Raw genomic sequence first — 27807 nt, 5'->3', positions numbered from 1 at the left:
CCCTTTTCCTTTTCTAGTCTCTTAAATGCCACTGTTGGTTCTTGTCTATTTTAAACCAGCTCCATCAAATTTGTTGCTAAAACTAAACTCAGATGAGAGAAGAATTGGTTCTCAAAGTCCATTCCTGCTTCAAAAGGATGATCTTCAATTATTTTTAATGTTGCTATAATATTTTAATATCCTAACATTAGGATAATGTCCTTTGGTGATTATTCTTTCTCAAGCACATATCTGATCATGTTACTCCCTTGCTCAAAAACTACTGAGAGCTCAAACTGGATTTTAACATCCCCCCCAACCCTGATTTCTCAACTTATTTTCCAATCTTTTTTAGCCCTCTTGAGCATTACTGTTTCGGGGGGTGCAGGCAAAGAGTGAGTTTGCTAGTGATAGCATGCTTGTGAGAGATACAAGTGGGCAGGTGAAAAGTTGAGCTGTTACTCTTACTTGCCCGTGGGCAAGTGAGAAGTTGAGCTGTCGCTCTTTGTGAGCAGCCTCTGCTGGCTAGCTCATTCTGTGGCTCCTGCCCGTGCTGTCATTGGTCACAAGTGCTCATTTCCTTTCCACCAGTTACCAAATCTTTTTTTTCTTTACACTTTAGTTTGCCTGTTGTGTCCTTATATCTCCTTCTTTATAAGGTCTTGCTAATCAGAATATGTTCTCTTAAATTTAGTGACTTAACTCCTGTTTCTGTAGCTACCATGGTGCTTCCCACCGGCTCTCATGTTTGCCCCAATCAGTATTTCTCATTCAGTACTTTTCCTGGTTCTGTTTTAACCCACCTTATCCTGGGGTTCTTGTCTCTTTTTCAAAAAAAAGTTCTAGAAACATCTATGCATCTGGGATTGTATGATTCCTGTTCAGGATTTCCATCTGTCTTAGGAAGGAACATGGCAATTTATTTATTAAAAAAGATCGTTTGGTTGGTATCCAGTAATATGGTGAAGTGGAATCAATTTCAGTTTGAATAGTAGGGACCCTATGGCTAGTCCTTTCTCAGCTGAAAACTCGCTTCCTTATCTTGGATTGATCACTTTATCTTCCACTGCCTTCAGTTTCCTTATCTCTAAAGGTAGGTGTTGGATTGCCTCTCTAATTCTAAATTGTCTTTAGATAGTAATAAAAAGATATCCTGAAATGTGCCAGTGATTCTTCCACATGCTTTATCTAAGTGATCTCGTGTAGGTTATCATTCTTCTGTGCTGTAGACGTTATTGAGTCCATTTTATGAATTTACATGTTACTTAGGTTCACAGACTGTAAGCAGTTCTTCTAAGGTCACAGACTGGCAGCGCTAGGATTTGAACTCAAGTCTGTTAGCCATGTGCTTTCCATGGTATGCTACTGTCTCCCTGTAGGTATTACTTTTGAGGCTTTTAAGTCTAGCTGTTTTTTTCGGTACTGTTACAAGTTTTCACAAGAAGTACATAATACTATATGTGGAAATGTTTATTTTAAATTTATACCATTCACTGTAACCCACTCCAGTGTTCTTGCCTGGAGAATCCCATGGACAGAGGAGCCTGGTGGGCTATGATACATAAGGTCACAAAGAGTCAGACACGACTGAAGCAACTGAACACCCATTTACTGTACCCTGGTTTATTTGGGGCCAGGTTTTCATTTTTAAATGTTCACTAAGGTGCCCAATCTTTTGTGTGTGTTGATTGTCAATTAAGAGTAGAGGAGAAATTGTATTTAATTGTATTTTAGTTACATCAGTGAACAAATGATCATTGTTACCACCTATACCATAGGTATAAGACCTTTTGTCCCTAATCCCTCATGGAAAATGTTTTAAATGTAGGCTTAACAATTCTTCATGAATATGAGAAATAGAAAGAAGGTGGGTGGAGAGATTTTTGTATGCCAGACAGAGCTGATTTCTTAATTCTGTAAATTTGCTCCATTATTCTCCTACCATATCCAACTTTTGTAATCAAAATATGTAAAATTATGTTCTTAGATGTGTGATCGGTTAAAGCTAGAGAGTATGGTGGGTCCTATCCATGTTATATTTTTAATAGAATCTCTCTTTTTCTTGGTCTAATTTGTGTTTTAATGCCTTATTCATATGAATGGGTTGTCTAGTTTTCTTAGAATTTGAATACAACCACTGCAGCTATTAAAAAGGGAGCCAGTGGCAGCCAAAGCCAATCAATTTTAAAGGGAGAGTGTTCTTTTCTACTAGCTTCTATATGCATTATTTTACAGGTATTATTTATAGTTAATTATTTTTTAATTAAGAACTTATTTAGGGCCTTAATTTTTCCTTTCTGTTTGTCCTTTGGCCATTTTACTACCTGGAACAGAGGAATTAAGTTAGTAGACCTGAGGCAGCTTTCCTCAGGAGGGTCTGCTTGCAAGGTAGGTGTTTGTCTGGCATCCAGGAACTGGAGTGATAATCATTTCTCTACACTGATATGAAATCTTCCCTAAGTAATAAAGGTAGCTCACTGTGCTTGGACATTTTGTACAAACAAATGTGGTTTCTACTGAACACCTGCTTTGTTCCTAGGAGTCTGAGATTTTGATATACAGTACTAGGCATTAGAACCCACCTGCAAATGCAGAAGACATAAGAGACATCACTCCCATCCCTGGGTCGGAAAGCTCCCCTGGAGGAGGACGCGGCAGCCCTCTCCAGTATTCTTGCCTGGAGAATCCCCATGGACAGAGGAACCTGGCGGCTATAGTCCATAGGGTCACAAAGAGTCAGACATGACTGAAGCGACTGAACACCCACACGAGGCAGATAGTACCTAAGTGACCAGGCCCTAATTAAACCTTTGGGCACTGACTCTCTAATGAGCTTCCCTGGTAGACAGCACTTCGCAAGGGTCAGAATTCATGGCTGGAAGAACTGAGCGCGTGTTGTGTGAGTCCCCTGGGAAGGAGGCTCCTGGGCACCTGGTTTCCACTGGCCTGCCCTGCGTGCCCTTTTCCTTTTGCTGGTTTTGCCTTGCTTCTTCTCACTCTAATAAGTCTTAGCATAAGTACAACTGTATGCTTCTAGTTCTGTGAATCCTAGCTGTCAGCAAACCTGAGACCCTTATACAGCTACCCATTAATATATTTTCCCATCTGAAGAAGGCAAGAGAAAAATCCATTCAAATGTATAAAGTTTTAGTAAATTGGAGCGTTCATAAATTTTTTGGTAATGTAACCTGAAGGAGATCAGAGCATGTTACCCCAAACTATGCCATGTTGGTGTATTGATTTTATTCAGCTGAGGCGCTTGAGAACAAAGGAGGTGCAGAAAAGGGGTCTGTGACCCCCTCATTGTACCTAAAAACAAGTCAGTATTTCCCACGAGGAAGGTGCCCTCCCTATACCAGGAAAAGAAGAGCATTCTCATGAAGGAAAACTGGGAGTTGATGCCAAAATGGATCTGTACAAACAAACCTAAAATAACCCTTGCCGTTCAGTGGCTCAGCTGTGTCCATCTCCTTGCAATCCAATGGACTGCAGCACACCAGGCTTCCCTGTCCTGTATTTCCTGGAGTTTGCTCAAGCTCATGTCCATTGAGTTGGTGGTGCCTTCCAACCGTCTCATCCCCTGTCATCCCCTTCTCCACCTGCCCTCAATCTTTCCCAGCATCAGGGTCTTTTCCAGTGAGTTGGCTCTTTGCACTAGGTGGCCAAAGTATTGGAGCTTCAGCATCAGTCCTCTTATCTTCCATTCATTTTCCCCATAGATTTCCTAGTCACTTTTCTATTATTAAATTCCTTTTCTTTTATCTTGTCATCTCTCCACAAATTCTTTATTAACAAGTATATAAGCTCTCAGTCCTAACCACTTCTTCGGATCTTCTTTTTTGCTGTGATGGCTCCTATGTATCGGAGAAGGCAGTGGCACCCCACTCCAGTACTCTTGCCTGGAAAATCCCATGGACGGAGGAGCCTGGTAGGCTGCAGTCCATGGGGTCGCTAAGAGTCGGACATGACTGAGCGACTTCCCTTTTATTTTTCACTTTCATGCATTGGAGAAGGAAATGGCAACCCACTCCAGTGTTCTTGCCTGGAGAATCCCAGGGATGGGGGAGCCTGGTAGGCTGCCGTCTATGGGGTCGCCAGAGTCGGACACGACTGAAGTGACTTAGCAGATTAAATAAAATTCATATTCTTTTCTCCTGTTAATCTATCTTCAGTTCAGTTCAGTTGCTCAGTCGTGTCTGACTGTTTGCGACCCCATGAATTGCAGCACGCCAGGCCTCCCTGTCCATCACCAACTCCCGGATTTCATTCAAACTCACGTCCATCGAGTCGGTGATGCCATCCATCCATCTCATCCTCTGTCGTCCCCTTCTCCTCCTGCCCCCAATCCCTCCCAGCATCATGAGTCTTTTCCAATGAGTCAACTCTTCTCATGAGGTGGCCAAAGTACTGGAGTTTCAGCTTTAGCATCAGTCCTTCCAGAGAATACCTAGGACTGATTTCCTTTAGAATGGACTGGTTGGATCTCCTTGCAGTCCAAGGGACTCTCAAGAGTCTTCTCCAACACCACAGTTCAAAAGCATCAATTCTTCGGCACTCAGCCTTCTTCACAGTCCAACTCTCACATCCATACATGACCACTGGAAAAACCATAGCCTTGACTAGATGGATCTTTGTTGGCAAAGTAATGTCTCTGCTTTTGAATATACTATCTAGGTTGGTCATAACTTTCCTTCCAAGGAGTAAGCGTCGTTTAATTTCATGGCTGCAGTCACCATCTGCAGTGATTTTGGAGCTTTTTGTTAGTTTAATTCTCAGGTCCAACCACAGACTCTGAAAGGTTTTGTATAGGATTCTCAAGTTTTCCCCTCCCCTCCTGCTGGAAGGAATTCTTGGTAAAAAGTATGTTTCTGTTACTTTGGTTTGTTCTTATCTTTGATGGTACTTATATAGTGGGAAATAAATAATGGGTTAATTAAGTGATATAAAATTTAACCGCCTGGTTTAGTAGCTGAGATAATTTTACACAGTTTAAATATATAAAGGGTTCTTCAGGGTAGAAGATGCTTCCAGGAATGTATGATAGTATTGTTGGAATTGAAAATAATCATAATGGAATAAATAATAAAATTGCTTTCCATTTAGTGTTTCACGCAGTACATAGGATACTAATGTTTACTATATGTGCCTACCTTCGTAGCATTTATCCAGGCATTAATGATGTATGTGTACGCTTCACGTGTGCTCTGTGTATGTGTGTTTATTGGAGGAATTGTCTTGAGGGTTCTATAGAATAATCTTTTGATTGATGAGGGAGAAATGTTTATTATAACTAGATGATTCTGATGGGTTTTTCGAGGAAGATGGATTAAAGAGAATGTCAAAAAAGTGACTGAATAGACTCCACCAAGGAATGAGGAATGAATATAGGAAGGAATTCTCTGGTAAGTTTTACATGAAGCATGATGCAGTCAGATTGACAGGAGCAAAGCAGTAGCAACAGTTTCCAGACTCAGGGCAGCTGGAGGCTGGTTCATGCTGTTCAGATTGAAACCTACTTTCCCATCAAGAGTGATAGCCACCTTGTTTATAGTAAGACCCACCCCTTTCTGTTCACTCTCACTCACACATCCAGTCAGTGCCACGGTGTTTTCACATATTCTTCAAAGTGAATTATTGTCTGTTATCTGTTAATATGAAAGTCTGCAGTTTTAAAATGTGAGAACAAAAGGAATTTATTTTGTTAAGCCCTGGGCTTGCATTTATTAATCCTGTGCCTATTCTTGTTGCTCTGTAATTAACAGAGGATAAATAATGCTGGATTTATTTTAATTCTGGATTCAAAAGAGTTGCTGGAGAAATTTGAAGAATTTCATCTACTCTTGGGTCCTTTGTAAATTTGAGACAATCTAATTGTCTCAATCAAATTGTCTCAAACTTTACTTCTGTTTGTCAGCTTTTAAACATTTCTCTCTTGTTCATGTTCTCTTTTCTTACAGCAGCTATTTCTGACTCTCTCACTGTGTTTAAATACACAAGTGCAGCTCCATTTTTACCCTCCCTCAGTGGAGATTTACTGCTGTTTTAATAGGACTGTCTTTTTGTTAGGAGTTGGGCATCCAGTGAATTCACTTTTTTGATGTGCTAAAATTAAGATGCCTATGGGATTATCAAGTGTAGAGGGTCATTATGCAACTAGATATTTAAAAATCTGGAATTAAGATGAGCCTGGGTCTGAATTAGGAATCACTTAAATCTCTGTTTACCTACATGCTTATTTACCACCAAAGACGTTTTATAGATGGAATGATGCTTAATACTAGAACCCTGTACAGGTATCTCTATTTAAAAGCCAAATAGTTGAAGAGGCCCAGGAAAGGAGATTATGAAAGAAAAAGGAGAACTAGTGAAGAGTGTATTATGAAAGTCAAGGAAGAAGAAACACGGGAAGAAGAAGTGATTGGCAGTGTCACATGCAACAACGATAGTAGGAAAGATTTGTAGAGCCTGCTGTATTTGGCTTTAGGTTATCTTTGGGGATCTTGATGAGAGTTATTTTAATTGTGTGATCAGGCTGGAAACCAGAGCCAGTGAATTGAGAAGTGGATTGGAAATAAGATTGTGGGGCATCAGTGTGGACTGCTCTTTGCAGAAGTTTTTAACTGGAAGAGGACAGGATGCTGGTTAGAAGATCATGTCAGATTGATAAAGGTTTTTTGTTTGTTACACTTAAAAAATTAGTTTTTTGTTTTGGTTTTAAAGATGAGAATAGTAGATAAGAATGATATAGTAGGAAAAGAGAAGGCATAACTGGGGTGATGAAGTCCTTGATGGATGTGGAAGGAAGGAACCCAGGTAGGCTCATTTGTCTGAAGAAGAAAGGTCCCTTTTCCTTAACCACTGGGAAGATTTCAGGATGGTACATGTAGGAAATTTGGGGGGTGTCTTGCCTAATAGCCTCAGTGTTATTTTTCAGGGGGAGAGCTAGATTATTATGTATGCCACAGTGAGTGAAAAAGCTGGTAGGTTCAGAGAGAGCACACCAGACCAGGTAGGGGCATGCTGAAGAATTTCTGGGCACCGAGGGTGGCTTTCAGTGTCTCATCAAGTTCCCTGATACTCATTTGTGATTTTCCTTGGAGGACTCAGTAACCTGATATGGGAAATAGGAGATTTTTTCTTAGGTCCTACAGAGATGTTGGTTTTGCTATTCGAGTTCAGTAGGTGAATAGGTTTAAAAGGAGTTTGAGATGTAAGCAGGAGAGTGGCTAAAGCGAAATAAGTAAGTTAGGTTAAAGAGCCTGAATCTCAAGCCAGTAAAAGGAATCTCATCTCATCTTGGCAATGAAGAGCAAATGTATTAGGAGAAAAGGAAATTGGGCAGATGGGTAGATAAAGCCAAAGGAGGAGATAATGGGGGAAAGGGGGTTGGATATACCCTTGCTTCAAAGGTGACGGTTCTGAAAAAAAAAAAAAAAAAAACCACTAGGATAGGTGTATAGGAGTGAGTGACTGTAGACACGTGGAGTTAGGGTCCATCTGGAAGTCTGAAAGCTTGGTAAAGAGTTGAAAACGTGGGCTCTGGACTCAGACTGTCTGAGTCTGAATTCTGTGCCCTTACTTCTTAGGTATGTGATCTCGGGCAAGTTGCAAGTGGTGATTGACTGTTACTCAAATCAAGATAATAAGAGTGCCTTACTTTAGTTTTATGGTGGGACGGAGTGAAGTAATTCATATAAAGCATTTGTACTATCCCTTGCCCAACTTAACTGCTCAGTAAACCTTAGTTGTAGTCATCGTCGTTGCTGTTACCATTATTACTGGCTCTGTCTCATTTAGATTGCAATTCTTTTTTTAAAAATTAATTATTTTAATTGGAGGCTAATAACTGTACAGTATTATGTGTTATTTTTGCCATACATTGACATGAATCAGCCATGGGTGTACATGTGTCCCCCATCCTGAATCCCCCTCCCGCCTCCCTCCCCATCCCCTCCCTCAGGGTCATCCCAGTGCACCCATCGAACTTGGACTGGTATAGATCTCAACTCTTATGTCACCACCTAAGAGAGACCCTCCCCAGCCACACTGTAAAATATAAACGCGTTCAAATAAATGTCCATCATATTTTAGCACCTTGTACTACCACTGTTGTAATTTAGTTGTTAGTGGGAATATCTCCCCACTTAGATTATCATCTTCTTTGGTGTTGAAGCCAGATCTTATTAACCTTTTTATAAACTATGTGCCTAACACATCAGAAGTATAACCATTTTCCTAAGTCTTTGTTGTGGGTGGAAAAATGGGATCTCTCTGTTGATGTAGAAACCACTTGAATACTGCTTGTTTAATAAAGTTGATTTCTGGTGTAGTGGTAAAACTTTTAGATCAGGGCAAAAGGGTAAACCACTATCACTAGGGTTTTCTGATCTCATTTTAGAATTTTCCACACAAACAAGTGCACAGTTCTCATTTTACTGTTTTGTTTGGAGGGATAAAGGAGTGACTCATTGCTTCCAAGCTGCGTTGGATTTAGCAAACTGAGCAAATGCAAACCTCTTGTTTTCGAGGCATTATTTATATGTTGTTGCCATAATGTCAAATCATGACTTTAATCATGAGAGAAACGATATTTAACTTGATTTGAGCCACAGTTGAGGGATGCTGAATGTGGAACTGATAATCTGCTGTTAGAGGAGGTTTGTAAGTGTTTCCAGTCTGTTTATAGGTGCTTTAGGACCGTGTAGGTGATATTTTATTGTTTGTCCAGCTCACAGTCATTTTAGCTTCCTGAACCCAATCTTACTTGAACATATGACCTTTTCGTGTTACTTTTGTAACCACAGGTATTTGAAACTAAGGCTCAGAAGGAGCAGCTTATGAGATGCATCGTAGGCACTTGTTTCTGAACTTCTCACTGGCTTCCAGAGCTTTACAAGAGTGGCTTAACGTTAATGATGATAACATTCTTTTATTTGTATAAAACGTTATATAATGTACTCTCATTTTTGAAGTTAAAAAATCAGTATTTGCTCACCACTCTTCTCAAATTAAAAATGCATTTGAATCATGATGATTTAGTGTAAGTTCCAAGTGTGTTATTGACCAACTCTGGTTTGGGGAGGGGGCTCCCCTGGTGGCTCAATTGGTGAAGAATCTGCCTGCCAATTCAGGAGAAACTGGTTCCCTCCTGGGTCGGGAAGATCTCCTGGAGAAGGAAATGGCAACCCACTCCAGTATTCTTGCCTGGGAAATCTCATGGACTGAGGAGCCTGGCGGGCTACAGTCCATAGGGTCACAAGAGTTGGACCTGACTTAGCGGCTAAACGACTGCTACCACTGGTTTAGAGAAACTAGATTTTAAGAGTTCAAGTTCTTTTCTTGAATAGGTAAGTATTCCATGTAAATTTAAGTTTATAAATTGAAAATCTGTCCTTCATTGATTTGTATAGCTTGAGATAAGTTCATCAACTTATAACATTATGTATTTCCAGTCAAATAACCTATCTATAAGTAATTTATCACTTTTAAATGGACTTTCATATTACAGTATCGTCTATACTGGTGATTCTATCATCAATGTTCTTTTTTTGTTACAGATTTTTATTTTATTATCACAAAATTTTATTTGCTGTCAGAAAGTGAAGCATTATGTATAATGGCATATAATTGCTCTGACAATCTGACAAATTCTAAAACATTGACATTTCTTTCATTGTACAAGACACTAGATTCTTACTAAAGTAATACATGTTGTTTTTCTCATCAACGAGGCTTTCTGTTTTAGTGACAGTCAATTGGGGAAAAAAACAGTTTCCCTTCTTGAATAATGCAGTAGTCTAAAAATGAGAATATTTTTATAACAAATTACTCTCAATTAATATGATCATGAAATACATGGGGAAGGATCATATTTTCTAGATGGATTGCTAATTTGATGACATTAGTGACTCCTGTTTGATGATATATTATACATCCAATGTAAACAAGAACATGTTCCTGATCCTTCACATGCTTTATTCCTAGAATTTAACCCGTGAATTGGAGAACAGGGAAAAACAGCAGCTAGAGATGTTGGATGAACTGACGGAGATCCAGAAGCACTTTGAGACATGTGATGCCAAACACAAGCGTGCTGACCTGCAGATCACGAAGCTGACTCAGCACGCCGAGGAGGCCACCAAGCAGGCCGAGCAATACCTTCTGGAGTTCCAGCAGTCTGAGGGCCTGAGACAGGAGGCAGAGAAGAGGAGAGAGGAGCTGAAGCTGAAAGCTCAGGAGTCCATTAGGCAGTGGAAGCTTAAGCATAAGAAGTTAGAACGCACGCTGGAGAAACAATCTGAAAGTCTCGATCAACTGTCAGAGAAGAATAATCAGGTACAAAAGCCACATTCCTGAGGAATGATTTCTGCTGTGACCAACCATTCACTCATTTGTCCTTTGAACAAACTCTTGAGTGCTGTGCTGTGTGTGTGACCTATCAAGAGGTTCTTGATAGAAGAGTCTCTGTGTCTTGACTATCTCAAGGTACAAAGATAAAATCTTTGTACAGCTTTTGTAGTAGTTTAACATTCTGTGGCTTTGCAGAGTTAACCCTTAAAACAGATCCACTCTCCTCATCTATTTTAGTGTTTAGTTCCCCAGTGCTCCCCGTGCTGAGTTGATTAGTCGTGTCTGATTCTTTGTGAACCCATGGACTGTAGCCAGCCAGGCTCCTCTGTCCATGGGAGTGGGTTGCCCTGCCCTAATTGGAAATTATTCTTTAATATCCAAATGGAAGAAAATCACAAAATCTTCCTTAATATCACATGTCTTTTCCTCCAGTGAATGTATTTTAAAATCTCATTTATTTGTATATCTCAACTTCAGTATTAGTTGGAAAGAAGCATTTAAGATGCAGTTATTACTGCTGGACCATTTTCTGGCAGCAACTGTAATTTTAGTTAAGTGAGTAACACTGATAATCTCACTGAGCAATATTGTCAAATCTCAAGCCTCTTGAAGACTTTTGTGCTCCTTCGATAGCAACAAAAAGCATTTCATTGATCTGTGTATACATTTAACGTCATCTTTTCTCTTGTATAATCAGTTATTTTAAATGGAATTTATGCTCCTGTGTTGATTCTCAACTATATCTTTGCATTGAATTAAACCCAGATGTTTATAAGATAATAAGCAGGAAAGTCATGATTGATTTTTATCCATGTTTAGTCTTGGTTTATCACTTCTGCATTGTCATTTGTCACTTGTCAAGAACTCTGTTTCAGAAGAATAATCATTTGGATAAGTTGACTTTCTTTCAAAAGAAAGCAAAATGTAGGGCATTTACACCTATAAAATCAATTGTCAGCACTTAAGAATGATGGATGCTTGTTTCATGACAGATGAGCTGTCATGGACACGATGCTTGTATTTTTACATACGAATTTCTTGGAGATATAAAATATGGAGAAAATGATCACTTTTCACTGACTGTGGAATGCTTTTCACTTTAACCCACCTGACACTTAATAGGTGACTCGTTGCCCCAAGGTAAAGCCCTTCTGAAGCTTTCAGACTTGAATCTGAATTGATTTGATCCCAGGAGATTGGTCTACCTTGATTATTCTGTTGTCAGCCTGGTTTGGCAATTGGTTCAATGAGTCTGCCTATAACGGAGGTAGGGAGAGAGAAGAGTGGTTGGGGAAATTGACTGATTGAGAGCCATCTGGGGATTTTACTTAATGAGAGGAAATTTAGAAGGGTCCATGTCATCAGACAGTACCTTAATCCAGGAGAGTTTTCTCGATTGAGCTGTTTAAATATTAAAAATTGTTAAACAATCACTTCCCAGAATACTCCTGCTAAAATTATTTTTATCACTTAGCATTGCTAATGATAAGCAAAGAAGTAGTTTTAAAGTGATTGCCACAGTTAGGGTAGTATTACAATTATCACAGCAGGCATTGTAATTTCCACTTTAAAAGCCTTAAAAATTAATGCAGCATGTCGCAGTTAGAGCAATGGTTAATCAAAGAAGAAAGGGTAACAGATATTCTACTGCAAATTCAAGTGTCCAGTAAGTCTGTGATATGGAAATATATTGTAAATCACTTTGGAAAAAGTGTATCTTTAATACCTTACTGAATAATGCCTCTGAAGAATATTTAATTTTGAATAAAACAGAAAACCACGTTAGGGCAGTAGTAAGACAGTCTACTCACATTTTGTGTTTTGGGGACGAATTACTTTCCAAAAGTGACTCCAGGGTATATTTGGAAGTGTATGTTAAGGTGAAAATGATACTGGTTTACAAATAAAGCATGTTATAGAGAATGGATTAATTGTTTAATAAGTAACTTTATTGAGCCCTTTCATGTGCTCAACAGATGCAGTCTTTGCATTTTCAAAATAGTTCCTTGCCTACTTCCATCTATCTTTTTCCAGGTTCACTTATTTTCTGCTTTAAGATGTGCCACTTAAAATTCATTAGAAAGCCAAAAGCTTTTATTCTCTTAACTATTGCTCTTATTTTTTTTTTTCCTGCTTTTTACATTACATATGAAATCTTGGTAAGATGTCAGATATATATCATATTACAAAACTGTTTCATTATTGAAGCATATGGCACATCAAATAAATAGCATATCATTGCAGAAAAAATCCAGACAGGTCAGTATGTATACTTTTCTTAAAAGACACTGACATGAATGGTTACATCAGGGAATCATGATATTCTTCAGAGATACATAGATGGCGTAACATTCTATCATTATATATAACATTCACTAGAAGGCCTAGCATTCTATTGATGTAAATAATCTAGTCAAGAATTATGATTTTTTGCCTTTTTTCCTTTAAAGTGCTTTTGAAGTCATTGGTTTTTATATGTACTTTAAAAATAATAAGGAAAAAATTTCAATTTGGGTTTTGATCATAATGTATGCTTTTCTGAATGTTTCCAAATTCATGTTTTTTTTTTTTTTTTTTTTTAACATGGATAATGGGAGTGATTCTTAGGTTGTGTTTTTTCTTATTGAATTGGCAGGATAATTGACTTGCCCATGTATTGAGCTTTTTCCTTGATAATATTTGGCTTCGAGAATCTTAAATTGCCATCTTTTCCTTCTGTGTATTGCTTTCATGCTGAGGGAAATAAAAGAGCTGTATGTAATATATACTATCTTTTCAAATGTGAATTTCTTAATGGTTGAAAAGTAAGGAGGATCAGTGCTAAAGTGCACACTTTCTAAATGTGTGTGCAGTCTTGTCATAAGCAATTTAAGAAAGGCTAGAGTACTGATATGTTAGTATAACCCGGCAGTCTTTCTGCATGTTTCCTTCCGTGCAGAAAAATAACTTTTGTTTTCTTTAAAAATTTTTCTTGTCTACCTTTTGGTTCCTTAAAAAAAAGGAAAAAGAACTGTACATACTTGATAGGCCTTTGAGGAGTTGATTCCTGTTCCTATAAATCACCATGGTTTTAAGCAGTATGATTCCTTTGGCATCACACCACCCATTTTCAATCCTCCTCTCATAATCTTCCCCTATAGCTCTTCTTCAGTGGAAACAGTGTTCAGTTAGAACATTCCCTTCCCATTTTTCCTGACTGCTACTATGTCTCCATTAAGCCTCCACTTTTCTCAAGAATTTTCACCCCTGGCTTCCCTTCAACCTGTTTCATTATATATAATTTTGCTATTATCATTGGTGATCTCCAAGTTTAAGTCAGCAGCCCATTGGTCTCTGTGTTTTTATATTTCACTAACTTCCTATTGTATAGTGACCTTCAAATCACTCTGCAGGTAATTTCTGTGGCTAAAATTTGTCATCATCTATAATTTGTGTTCAGATCTTTAGTTCTAAAATTTCAGTCTCTTATTGTCCACATTAGTTTTATTCCTTTCTCCTCTTTTAACTATTACCATCGGAGTTTCATCTTCCTACATTCCATTGGTTGACCAACTGTTTCTTGAAATCAGTTTTTTTTCCTTCTCAGACTGGACTTCATGAAAAGCTAATCTGGTGACATGTTCACCGGCATCTTCAGTTTCTTAACTTCCACCCCACACATTTTACTGATCTTCAGTCTGGGATCTACCTAACTCTCTACTTATTCTGTTGCTGCTCTTGAGTGGTACCAGTAAAACCTACATAGAATACCATGTATATTGGCTCCTCTAGTGATCTTGGTTTCTTCACTGACCCCAGCTCAATTCATTCCATCACATTAAAAAAAAAAATTAACATAGGCCAGTTGCTAGGCATCTAGCCCTCTTCTGATCAAGAACTATTCTTCATCTGAAGGGTGAACTATGAAGACTGTTGGGGACCTTCTGAAAAATGTTACTCATTCCTAAAAAAAATACGCTAGGAGGGAGATGTCCTCCTTCTCTGAACATTATTGTGTTTGACTGTGATGCCAGAAATGGCTGAGGCTGTCCTGCGATGATCCTGAGACTGCAGCCTCATTAGGAGGGAAGGTATTGCTGAGAGCGATGCAGAGCAGTGGACCTAGAGCTCTGACATACTGGGTCTGGAGAGTTCTGCTTGGAATGATGGTAAATCACCTTGTAGTTTAAGCTAGCTTGAATTGGAGTTTTCTCTTACTTGCAGCTGAAAAAAATCCAAGCTGATATGAAACATCAATTCTCAGAGTAAGGAGCTGTAAGTGAACAAACCTAAAATGATTGACTACGTGGAGAAGTAGGGTGAGGACAGGGATGATCAGACTTTTCTCAAGGGAAAGCTGGAAAACCTTACCATGCTATTGGAAATAATTGAGCCATTAGAAGTCATACCTTTGGGTCTTGATGATGTGCTTCAGGGGATGGTATTAAGTGACTGGTAGGTTAATGACTTAGGGCTTCCCTGGTGGCTCAGCTGGTAAAGAATCCGCCTACAATGCAGCAGACCTGGGTTTGATCCCTGGGTTGGGAAGATGTCCTGGAGAAGTGAAAGGCTACCCACTCGAGTATTCTGGCCTGGAGAATTCCATGGACTGTATAGTCAGTCCATGGGGTTGCAAAGAGTCGGACACGACTGAGCGACTTTCACTTCACTTCAGGAAAACTTGAGGATGTTGGAGTCTGTTGTGTACTTATTGCAGCCGTTAGAAAACTCCCAGAAGAGAACGACAAGCACAGCTTGAAACTGGGCTGTCTAAAAGCAGAGAGAAAGATCTTGGGGTGTTGGGAGTCTGAAAATCTGCTATCTTTGGTCCATATTTACTGAGCCTGGTAATTTGAAGTCTCTCAGAGTTGGAAAAGCCAAATTGTCTATCTATGCTAAAGTTAGTCCAAGTAAGAGAGGGAGGTAGGACATTTAGCAGAAATTTAAATGAGGTAAAAAAAAACAAGCCTGATTTCTCAGGCCCAGGCACTTCTACTCAAGCATTTCTCACCAAAGGAGACCCAAGTCCATTATTTTGAATTCCCTCAAGACAAAGGTTATTCAACTGAGGGCCCCCAGGAATCTCCAGGATACTGAGGTGGTGGTTAGGACACTGACATTTTCAGACACGAAGTCAATGTCTAGACAAATCTTGGGCTATGGCTACTAGCCAAGGATTAACCAAAAGAAAATAGAAGTTACTTAGCTTTTAGTATATATATTGCCAAAGAAATTCCAAACTTGACCAACATAGTCTGTGACTGCTCTAAGGCTGTCACTGCTGTCCTGAATTGATGTAACGCTTGGAACCTGAAGGTGCAGGCGAAACCTGGAGAGTTGTGGAGGTGGTAGAGTCTGAGCTTTGAAGGACTCATCTTGAAACACCCCATCTCTGCTCTTTCCATCATGTGACAAAAATAAATACAGTATTTTGCAATCAAAGACGTTTTACCTGCTACAACTTCATCTTGAGTACACGATTTTTACTGATAATCTTCAGGGCTGCATGGAAGTCTCTTAACTCAAGGTCAGGGGCCTATGTTATCTGTTCCAAAGGTCAATCACTATATTTGAGCCGCCTCCCCTATTCTCAGGTCCCTCCTTATGTTAGCCTTACAGCCAACGCTGGATTCTGTCAGTTTTGTCTTCTTTAATGTGGTGCATAGAGTGACCTCCCAAAGATACCTCAGCCTAGTTTCTGGAAGCTGAGAATATGGATGAAATATCAGTACCATGATGATGTTGTATGGCACGGTTGATTTTAAGATTAGGAGATTGTCTGAATGGGCCTAGTCTAATCTCAGGAGCCCTTCAAAGCAGATAAATCTTTCTGATTGTTGGGAAAAGGGGAAGTCAGAGGGATTCAAAACTTGAGAAGGATTCCGTATGGAATGTCACTGGCTTCAGAGACAGAGGAGTCCATAAGCCACGGAGTGTGAGTGGCTTTTAGAAGCTCAGAAAAACAGCTGGCCCAAAGCTAGCAAAGGTAACAGGGACCCATGTCCTAGGGGCACAGAACTAAATTTTGCCAACACCATGAATGAGCTTGGAAGTAGATTCTCCCTCAGAGCCTCCAGATAAGAGCCCAGGTTAGCTGACACCTTGATTTTAGCATCAGGAGATGGAAGGCAGAATTGCTTGCCAGGATTGACAATCTATGGAAACAGTGAGATAATATATGGGTGGTGTTGTTTTAAGCCATGGAATTTGTTGGAATTTGTTACACTGCAATAGAAAAAGAATACATCTGCCCTTGTTTAGCCACTCAGTCATGTCCAGCTCTTTTTCGACCCCCTGGACTATAGCCCACCAGGCTCCTCTGTCCATGGGATTTCTCAGACAAGAATACTGGAGTGGGTTGCCATTTTCTTCTCCAACATCCGCCCTTAGGCTTATGATTATTTCTAGCCATTTTTCCTGCCTTAAATTCTCTGAAGTGAACTCTTTCCCCTGTGTTCTAGAGACTTTTCAATCTGGAACAATAGTTTATCAGTGAACCCCTCTCTTCACAGTTTTGATCACTGTCTTGCATAAGTACCTCCTGGAGACTCCTGGTTTCTCCTTAAACTTAAATCCCACCCCCTCTCTTTACTTCCCCCTTCCCAGTTGTCTTCATCACAGCCCTATGATGTAGCTTTTATTATCTTTATAAAGATAAACAATTTCTTTAAGGCCATAGAACTACTTATGCCTGGGCTGAGAATCCAGTTCTCCTGGACAGAGCTCAGCTGCTTAATCACTCCCTTTTATTATTTCTCATGTTAGCTTCATGCTCTTTCTCCCTGTTAGAAATTTGAGGAGACCATTTTTTTGAAGTGATGGACTTATTTTATCATGAATTGTTTCACACTGAGGTGCAAAATATAAAGTATAAAAATGTCTTAAAGTATTTGCATTTTAACTCATTTCTAATTCTAAAATGAGAATCTTAATTTTTTTTTTTTTTCCTGGGTTCAAACTATGGTAGGCATCAGTAAACAAGTACGGAGATGCTATTGGTGTCAGTGTTGGGGGAGAGGGGACAGTTTCAGCTGCCTTAGCTGTTGGCTTTTTCATTTGCATCGATGGACTGTGAGGATTAAAGGGTTAGTTCTTGGCCTTTGTCCCTGAGCAATAGCCCTAACCCCCAAAGAGGCTGGCAGAGGGTGATGGCCTTTTGGTCCTTTGACTTTTCTCATGAGTCCCTTCCCAACCTTTCCAACTCTTAAATTAACCTTATTTCTACCTTTAACTTAAAGACCTCTGCATTACATACTGGTGTGTTTCTTGTCACTAATCAAATCACGTTATTTGATTAACAGTGACTGATTGTACCAAAACCTTTCTGTATCTACATTCTTCTTCACATTATCTTCCCTATCTGTTTTGAGGTTTCTCCTTTTGAAAAGTGTGCCATTGAAATGCAAATCATTGTTATTTTAAGTAACATTGTATTATTTTAATCTCTGGTAAATAATAACTGGAGTCTTTTTTTCCCATTCTTCTGCTCAATTTTATCTTACCTTTAAGTAATTATTCATGATCATGGATTGATGCATTTTGGTGATGAAAATCTGAAACATATATCTCAGTGTGGTACTACTTCAGAGCAATTGTATTTTTCTGCCTTTTTCTAGCCTAAAAAATATTTTTTATTTAAAACCAGAAAAAATACAAAGTATTATTTTATGAAATTTTCTTCTCCTTGTGGCTTAAACTTTATTTTGTTTTCTGGCGGTGTATATGGTGAATTTTACAGTAATTTTTGCTTTCTGTTCCTAATCTGATAGATTCTAAAAGAAAAGGATGAACTGAAAAGCCAGCTTTATGCAGCGCTGCAACAAATAGAGAATCTCCGAAAGGAATTGAATGATGTGCTGACCAAGCGTGCCCTTCAAGAGGAGGAGCTTCATTGTAAGGAGCAGAAGCTAAGTGATGTGAAGTCTCATCAAGCTGATCTTGAACTGGAAGTCAAGGATTCCCTGGATACCATCCATAGGCTAGAAGGTGAATTGAAAAAACAGAATCAGATTCAAAGCCAGTTGAAAGCTGAGAAAGCTCACCTGGAGGAACAGATTGCAGAGCTGAAGGAGAGCCAGGCCAAGGACAAAGCTCAACTTCTTGAGATGCAAGAGGCCATCAAGGACTTGAGTGCCATCCGGGCAGACCTCGCAAATAAATTGGCGGAGGAACAGAGAGCCAGGAAAGAGGTCCTCAAGAACCTTTCTGACCTCAGGACACAAGCGAAATCTAAAGATGAGGAAACAGCTACAATCATTAGTCAGTTAAAGCTCGAAAGAGATGTTCATCAGCGGGAGCTGGAAGATCTCACATCGTCATTGCAGAGTGTGAAAACAAAACACGAACACAATATCCAGGAGCTGATGAAGCACTTCAAGAAGGAAAAGAGTGAGGCTGAGAATCATATTAGGACCCTGAAGGTACCTGCGCTGAGTTATCCTGATGATACTGGAGGAAATTTTCTGGTGGCTCATGAAGTTAATAAAGCGTAAACTTTTAGAGATCGTTCTGTATTCCCAAGCACTGAAGGGGAGATAAAACTAACAATAAAGAGGCGTATTCGTGCCTGTTCGGCCAGGTTGAAATGAGTTATAGCGGCCACCTGGGAGCACCTATTGCAGAGGACTGAAACCCTTTAAAAAGAATGGTTAGCTGTTCGGGGAGTTCAGGAAAGGCAGACAGAGGTGGCAGTGAGTCATGGGCCTGAAATGTGCCCACATTCAACATTTATGATCTTCTAAAATATAAAAGGCAAAGACTTGTCAAGGCCATAGAAGCTGTAACCATGGCCCCTATTAGCATGGTAACTAAAGAGGATTGGCCTGTGGGTTTTGCAAACCCAAGGCTTTTTGAGATTTACCCCTTCTTTTCCAAGTCAGAATTGCCTGGGTAAATGCGTAATTGAGATCTTGGATTTGAGGAAGTATTTCAAAGATGTATATATCATTATATTAGCAGTTATCACATGCAGGGGAGTCATCTCATAACATGATTGTCAGGAGTGTGATAAATCTATCCCCCCTTCCTGCTTTAGTTATGCATCATCATATGATATAGATTTCATACTATTTATTTTTTAATCTCCTTTTATTAGTATGAGAATTCCATGAGGATTGGGATTTGACTCTTGTTTACAACTATATCCCTAGTGCCCAGTTCCTGGAACATTAAAAATATCTTATTGAATAGGTGAATACATGCATAAATCTGTAAAGATTAATTATATTTTTTCTCAAAATTCCTTGAAATGCAACTACCATAAAAATGCTTGTGATAAAGATGAAATTATTAACTATAATTAAGCTGCACTTGTAGAATGTTTTCAGCTAATTTATTAATTTTTCTTTAGTCCTGTTTAGTCTACTGGCAGTAGTGAATTTGGAGTTATTTAAGTTGGGGTGGGCAGAGCAGAATGTGAAGCTGGAAGAAATAGGTAAGAGGCCTGCATTCTATTTCATGTAGCCTAAGACACTGTCATTTGTAAGGTGGATGATTGCTCTGTGCTTAGGAAAACAAATTAACGCCTATGAAAATGTGACATGCTGTCAACTGTAAGATAACATCCGGAGGCAGAGAAGGTAAAATGTGAAAAAACTGTATCTTTTGATATTAGTGAAGTATGGCATAACAGTCTTTCAGTGTTGGTGAGTCCATAAGCAAAAGCAGAATCAGAGATCTGGAGAAGAGAATACACATATTTATATATATATATCGGAGAAGGCAATGGCAACCCACTCCAGTACTCTTGCCTGGAAATCCCATGGATGGAGCAGCCTGGTAGGCTACAGTCCATGGGGTCGCTAGGAGTTGGACACAACTGAGAGACTTCATTTTCACTGTCATGCACTGGAGAAGAAATGGCAACCCACTCCAGTGTTCTTGCCTAGAGAATCCCAGGGATGGGGAAGCCTGGTGGGCTGCCGTCTATGGGGTTTCACAGAGTCGGACATGACTGAAGTGACTTAGCAGCAGCATATATATAATATATATATATAAATATATACACACACACACACATATATATATATGAATACATATATAGAAAATAAAATACATATCATATATTGATTGGTTGGTTGTGACAATAATAATACTAGCAGACATTTTTTTCAGCACTTAGGTTGTGCTGGTTTTATTACTGTAAGAACTTTATCTGTATTACTCATTTAATACATCATCTCTGTAGATTGTGTGATGTTAATTTCTCTCCAATGAAGAAATTCAGACGTGAGAAGTAACTTTTCCAAGATCTTACACTGGAGAGTAATGGAGGTAGGGCTTGAACTAAGGTAGTCAGATACTTGAGTTCTTAACTACATTGCTGTACTGGAAAAGATTTAGACTCTAGACTGGCTAGCTTTAGTTTTGGGTGACTAGTTGGATAATGAAGCTGTTTGTCCAGATGGATAATATAGACAGAGCAACATATTTGGAGAGAGTAATGTCAAATCCAGCTTCTTAGCATGTTGTGAGTTAGGTGAAGAGACCTTAAACTTAATCATGAAAGTCTAGGTGGAACGGTTTACTACGTAGTGGGTTAGAAGTTGAGGAGTAAGTTGAGATTCAAGTTAGATGTTTGGGAGCCAGTAACCCATTGTTGGTAGTTGAAATCACAGGGTTTGGATGACATTATGCAAGGAGAAATAAGAGGATGAAATTCTAGAACACCACTGTTTAAGGGAAGAATCGAGCAAACTGAGAAAGAGTTCCTAGGAAATACAGAACACAGAACCACATGCGACACAGGAGGAGAACCAGAAGAGAATGGTGTCTTGTAAACCTAAGGAGGACATTTCAGAAGAGTATAGTCATGAGTATCAGTGCAGCAGACAGGCTAAAAGATGAACTAAATGTGTTCGTTCCATTTGTCACAACTTGGGGGAGAAGGTCTGTGGGGAGATGTGAGGGGCTGGACCAATAACGGAGAAGGAAATGGCAACCCACTCCAGTGTTCTTGCCTGGAGAATCCCATGGACAGAGAAGCCTGATAGGCTGCAGTCAGTGGGGTCGCACAGAGTCGGACACGACTGAAGCGACTTGGCGGCGGCGGTGGACTAATAACAGAGTGGGTAGATTTCAGCAGGAGACAGGGCGTGTCTTCCTCTGAAGGTTCTGAAAGAGCTCAGTAAGCTAGGGAAGGTTGATAGGGATGGACTCGGGTTGTTGATATGAATCTTGAGTACAGCGGCTGTGCAGTGAGTTGTTCGTGGTGGTGAAGGCTGGTACCAACCGCGCGAGGCCAGTCTGGGAGCAGGTAATGTGCTCCCGCGTGGCTACCACTGAAGAAGTGTCACGGACAAGGGAACCAGAGAGTGGAGGGAAAGGAATCGATGACCACAGGCTGCTTGTTTGGTAGCAGTTCCTCGACTGGAGCTTAGATTTTCCGAGTTGAGGTCCAGGCGAGTGGTAATGCAGTGAGTTGCCATTGTGGAATGTGGGTGAAGGTGGTTGGAAGCGAATGGGTCAAATAACTTTGATGTTAGTTTGTTGGGTAGATATTTGGGTGTTCATGATGCTGTTGCGAAGGTGTTAATGGGTCACACGCCAAAAACGTCAGTGAAGAGGATGACTGGTCGGTTGGCTACCGCTAACCAGGAAGGCAGAGTCGAAATAGTGTGAATCTCAATGGAAGGCAGCGTTTTTGCATGAGGATGTGTATGTCATGATTTGTTAGGTCATGAATTGAGAAATGGTTCTTTCAAGGAACTTTAGGTTTTTCTGGCAATGTTGAAACTGCACCCTCTTTTTCTTGTTGGTATTACTGACATATTTCATATTCTCATCATCACTATGTAGTTGTGTGATAAACATGCATTCCAGCAGGAGTTAGTAATAATTTAATCAGCCCTTGCAGATTTAAGATCATCTGTGTAAAAACATCATTCTCACATTGTATTGAAAACATACTTTCTTGAGAGGGAGGTGAAGTCAGGAGGTACAGCCTGCTTGACAGAAACTGCATTTGCCCCGGGACGCCTTGGCGTATGAACAATATAGCATGCATCATAGTAGCAAGTGGACTTCAACCTGCTGATTTGGACTGTGGAGACGTGAGACACAGCTCTGAGGAGCCTCCCTACTTCCCCCTTAGTCCCTCATTCTACCCCCAACTCCTCCCTTTCAGCCTTCAGATACCACCTGTGTTGCCTCTTTCAGAACGCTGAGCCAAGGGTATCACTTCCTGCTCAGAAACCTTCAAAACCCATTAGTATCTCAGTAACAAAGTCTCAGATCTAGTCCAGTCTTCCCTGATGTGGTCCCACCTGAGCTGTTCACACTTGGAGCCTTTTTCTGTTCCCCATCTGGCCTCATACAAACGGAAAACCATTTCCTGCACCGACTTCTCACTGCCTGCTCTTCGTCCAGATTGTCTTTCCCCCAGTCTGCAGGAGGAAAAGGGGTGCCTAACCTTTCAAGGCCCAGTTAATTTTTTACCTCTCTTATGGATTCACTAAAGATAGCTATATCTCAACTGAGGTTGAGATAAATCTCTTGCTCCTCTGTTTCCATAGCGGTCTGTGGCTACCACTAGTACCGTCCATTTAGGCTGCCTTATATTTTGGTGTGTTTGGGGTGTATTCATACCTCTCCAGAGGGACAGGCAGCAGGTATTAGCTGCTTAGATTTTTTTTAGTTAGTTTGTTTTTAATTTGGAAGACTAAGATGAGGGATTTTATAGTCACTCTTTAATGTGGTACAAGAGCAGCAGCATATGTGCTTAAAAGGAGACCAGGGATTGTGAGAACTCAGTCCTGTTCTCTTAAACCGAAATCACCCATGAGGGACAACCCCACCTCATGCTGTTTTATTAATATAATCCTGTACTTTTGACTCATTTATATTATTAAAAATAGTTGATAGCAGTGGTCATCATCAAAAATTTAATATGTCGAGTTATGTACAAGAGGGCTATAGATAAATAGCTCTGTAAATGTTGTATTTCTCTTTTGGCTTCACCTTAATTTATCACTTTTTCTGAGTCTAGTAAGTGCTGATACATTACCCATTTTTTTTTCTCTGCACAAATTATATATTTTTCCCCATCAAGACCCACCCTTCTCATGCCTATTTTTTGAATTTAAATGTAAAATATTATAATGAAATGTTCTTGCTGCTCTTAATATCTGAAGACTCTTTTAAGGTTATTTGAAGGCTGTTATCACCTCAAGATGATTTCAACAAAGATAATTTTGTAGAGCCTTACTGGGATCAGAAGACCAAGAGTAGAGTTGTGTATTTTTGCGATTTGCTGGCTATATGATCTTTGTCAAGTTACTTAACCTCTTTGTACTTCATCAGTAGAACAGGAACAGTCACGTCTTTCTCTCTCTCAGGGTTTTTGTGAGTGACATCACTGTGTAAACCCTAAAATGAAATGTAAGCATAATAATGAGACCACCAAAAGAAGTAAGTTCTTCGTCAAACCTAGGCATTAGTGTTCTGGTAAATGTTCTAAAACGAGTTCTCCGGGGGCAAAGAAGGGAGCCCTGATCTGTAGCATTTGCCAAGTTCAGTGATTTAAGAGCCCCCTTTTGACTGGTTTCAAGCTATCAAACATCATCACTGGACACAGAGTTGGGAGCTGAACACAGTGGCTCCCTGAGAGTCTCTGTGAGCTGGCCCAGCTCACCACTGGCCTTAGGGCAAGACCGTCTATACCCGTGCTCTCTATAAGACACAAAGAACAGCCAGGCATTCTGCTGAAGCTTAAAATCATAATGGAACAGTTTTCCTGGTGGGAGACTCTATTTTGAAAATTTATTTTTGGATAGTGAATACAGGATTCCTAATTTAAAAAAAGATCAGTTCTTTTGTTAACTCAGAGTGGCATCAGGTCTTCGCTGAATTTTGTTGGGTGAATAAGATGGAGATTTTGTCTGAAACTCACACAACGTCTTCCCTTCGGGAAACTACTTCCCATGATTATGTTCCCGTGTACCTAATTAAATCCATACAGTAAATGTGTACAAAGGAAAGAAGCAAATATATTTGAGGCATTGAAATGTATTTTAAACAGATTCTATGTAGGTGCTTGCAGGCTGTCAGTAACTGGTGGCCGTAACTAGTACTAACCGCGTTGCAAGTGCACCCAGCTGGTTTTTCAAACCTTATGATGTATGTACCTTTTAAAGGTGGTAAGGCAGAGCAGCTGAAAACATGGGCAGCAGAGAGAATTTCTGGGTTCAAATCCTGGCTGTGTTATGGTCACTGCATCCCCTTGGGAGAATCATTAGTGTTGTTCTGCTCGAGTTTCAAAAAAGGAGACAGTAATAATATCTCTCTGGGCAGGTTGTGGTGAGGATGAAATGAGGAAAAGCAATACAAAAAGGTCTTAATGCCATGCCTGACATAGAGTCAGCATCCTCACTGTTGTCCTTTCAAAGGTATTTAAGTTCACATACCTGGCAAATCTTTGTTGAATCCCCTCCACACATTATTCCTGTAATATTAGGAAATTACTAATTTTTTTTTTAAAGCTGATTCTGGTTATATTTCAAATAATAAATGAAAACCAGGCACGTTATTGCATTATTAGTACTGAAATAATCCCTGGTAAACCTCTTTTACATACTTAGTTGTTTATAGTTTTTTCACTGCTGCAATTCATAATCTTTCTAACCCCACAAGAGTGCTATTCATAATTACATTGCACAAAAAAGCACACAATTCTTTCACAGAAGACGAGGAGGTAGCTTGAAAAGGAACACTGTGACGCTCCTCTTATAGAAAAGGAAACTGATCAGGCAGTGATATGCCACAGTGTGTCCTTGTGGGGGCATTTCTCGGCAGGTAATGTCCCTTCTTTGGGTTACAGACCCCTGCTTACACCTTTATTAAGAACTTCTTATTCATCGTTGTCAGACTTGATTGTTGCATCTCTGTCTTTTATGGTTCATGTCTGTTACCTTCAGCACCTAGTGCAGTACCTTGCACTTACTTGGTTGCCCAGTTAGCGCTACACAGGGCTTGGCACATGGAAAGGATGTTTCTTTGCGTGTCTGTCTACGTGGGAAGGCTCAGAAGTAGCAAAACCTCCCGGTGTTTGCCCACTGATGCAACACGGGACTTGTCTCGTGTACAGTTTGGCTGCGGCCAGTGGACTTTGTCTTTTCTCCTTTTTTCCTCAGGCAGAAAGCTTAGAAGATAAGAATATGGCACAAGTGCAGCGTTGCCAGCTGGAGAAGCTGAAATCACAGTATGACAGGCTGACAGAGGAATTAACCCAGAATGCAAATGAGAACAAAAAATTGAAGCTAAAATACCAGTGTTTGAAGGATGAACTAGAAGAAAAGGTAAACATGTGGATGGATTCGAATTGAAAAGGCTTATTTGCATTTCTTCTAGAACATAGAAGTTAATAAATGCTAATTTTCAGCTTTCATAGAAAAGTTGTATCAGTGCCAGATACAGTCATAGAAGTTTATTAGGATGCTGTGATTTTTATTCTTTCAATAACAAGTAACCTTCTAATACGTTTTATTTTAAATTTCTAATGGATCTTAAAATAGGTATTTATAGGCAAGGTAGCAAAGAAAGGAGTTATGGTTTATTGAAGACCTACTCTATGGCAAGCATTTATGCCAACAGATTGATTTATGTGTGCTCATTTAATTCACACAACTCTTTGAGTTAGATTTTATTGATCCCTTTAACCCAAGAGGAAACCATGGTTCAAAATAAAATATGTAATGGTTAAGTGGTCATTGTGTACTAGGCACTCTTCATGCTCATAGTCATTTTATGAAATTGATACTATTAGGCTCATTTTTGAAGTTACAGAGACTGAAGCTTAAGAAGGTTGGTAGCCTGGAACATTACCAACAGACTCATTACTTTCCTATCAGTAGCTCTGTAAAATTTGGGGTGTATCTGCTGTATATCGGGGCTTTTCAGGTAGCACTAGTGGTAAAGACAAAATGGGAAAGACTAGAGATCTCTTCAAGAAAATACGAGATACCAAGGGAACATTTCATGCAAAGATGGGCTCAATCAAGGACAGAAATGATATGGACCTAACAGAAGCAGAAGATATTAAGAAGAGGTGGCAAGAATACACAGAAGAACTGTACAAAAAAGATCTTCACGACCCAGATAATCACGATGGTGTAATCACTCACCTAGAGCCAGACATCCTGGAATGTGAAGTCAAGTGGGCCTTACAAAGCATCACTACGAACAAAGCTAGTGGAGGTGATGGAATTCCAGTTGAGCTGTTTCAAATCCTGAAAGATGATGCTGTGAAAATGCTGCACTCAATATGCCAGCAAATTTGGAAAACTCAGCAGTGGCCACAGGACTGGAAAAGGTCAGTTTTCGTTCCAATCCCACAGAAAGGCAATGCCAAAGAATGCTCAAACTACCGCACAATTGGACTCATCTCACATGCTAGTAAAGTAATGCTCAAAATTCTCCAAGCCAGGCTTCAGCAATATGTGAACCGTGAACTTCCAGATGTTCAAGCTGGTTTTAGAAAAGGCAGAGGAACCAGAGATGAAATTGCCAACATCTGCTGGATCATGGAAAAAGCAAGAGAGTTCCAGAAAAACATCTATTTCTGCTTTATTGACTATGCCAAAGCCTTTGACTGTGTGGATCACAATAAACTGTGGAACATTCTGAAAGAGATGGGAATACCAGAGCACCTGACCTGCCTCTTGAGAAACCTATATGCAGATCAGGAAACAACAGTTAGAACTGGACATGGAACAATAGACTGGTTCCAAATAGGAAAAGGAGTATGTCAAGGCTGTATATTGTCACCCTGCTTATTTAACTTATATGCAGACTCATCATGAGAAACACTGGGCTGGAAGAAGCACAAGCTGGAATCAAGATTGCCGGGAGAGATATCAATAAGCTCAGATATACAGATTTTACCACCCTTATGGCAGAAAGTGAAGAGGGACTAAAAAGCCTCTTGATGAAAGTGAAAGTGGAGAGTGAAAAAGTTGGCTTAAAGCTCAACATTCAGAAAACGAAGATCATGGCATCTGGTCCCATCACTTCATGGGAAATAGATGGGGAAACAGTGTCAGACTTTATTTTTTTGGGCTCCACAATCACTGTGGATGGTGACTGCAGCCATGAAATTAAAAGAGGCTTATGCCTTGGAAGAAAAGTTATGACCAACCTAGATTGCATATTCAAAAGCAGAGACATTACTTTGCCAACAAAGGTCCATCTAGTCAAGACCACTGGTTTTTCCAGTGGTCATGTATGGATGTGAGAGTTGGACTGTGCAGAAAGCTGAGTGCCGAAGAATTGATGCTTTTGAACTGTGGTGTTGGAGAAGACTCTTGAGAGTCCCTTGGACTGCAAGGAGATCCAACCAGTCCATTCTGAAGGAGATCAGTCCTGGGTGTTCTTTGGAAGGTATGATGCTAAAGCTGAAACTCCAGTACTTTGGCCACCTCATGTGAAAAGTTGACTCATTGGAAAAGACTTTGATTCTGGGGGGAATTGGGGGCAGGAGGGAAAGGGGATGACAGAGGATGAGAT

At 39.9% G+C, this 27807-nt stretch overlaps 1 protein-coding gene across 12 annotated transcripts in view; it reads left to right on the top strand.

Annotated features, from left to right (window-relative positions):
• The window catches only part of CEP128 (centrosomal protein 128), a 483641-nt gene that overhangs the window by 151925 nt on the left and 303909 nt on the right, over positions 1–27807 (top strand). For 11 of the 12 annotated variants that reach the window (XM_070797945.1, XM_070797949.1, XM_070797942.1 and 8 more), the window contains 3 exons: positions 9964–10314; positions 18078–18728; positions 25437–25601. In XM_070797945.1, coding sequence (XP_070654046.1) covers positions 9964–10314; positions 18078–18728; positions 25437–25601 — 1167 coding nt within the window. The remainder of the gene's footprint in view (positions 1–9963; positions 10315–18077; positions 18729–25436; positions 25602–27807) is intronic. The other variant, XM_070797947.1, reaches the window with a different exon arrangement.

The sequence above is a fragment of the Bos indicus genome, chromosome 10 (assembly GCF_029378745.1).
Source record: "Bos indicus isolate NIAB-ARS_2022 breed Sahiwal x Tharparkar chromosome 10, NIAB-ARS_B.indTharparkar_mat_pri_1.0, whole genome shotgun sequence".
In the NCBI taxonomy this organism is placed as follows: domain Eukaryota; kingdom Metazoa; phylum Chordata; class Mammalia; order Artiodactyla; family Bovidae; genus Bos; species Bos indicus.
The sequence above is the reverse complement of the archived record's forward strand: the minus strand, read 5'-3'. Positions and strand labels throughout refer to the sequence as shown.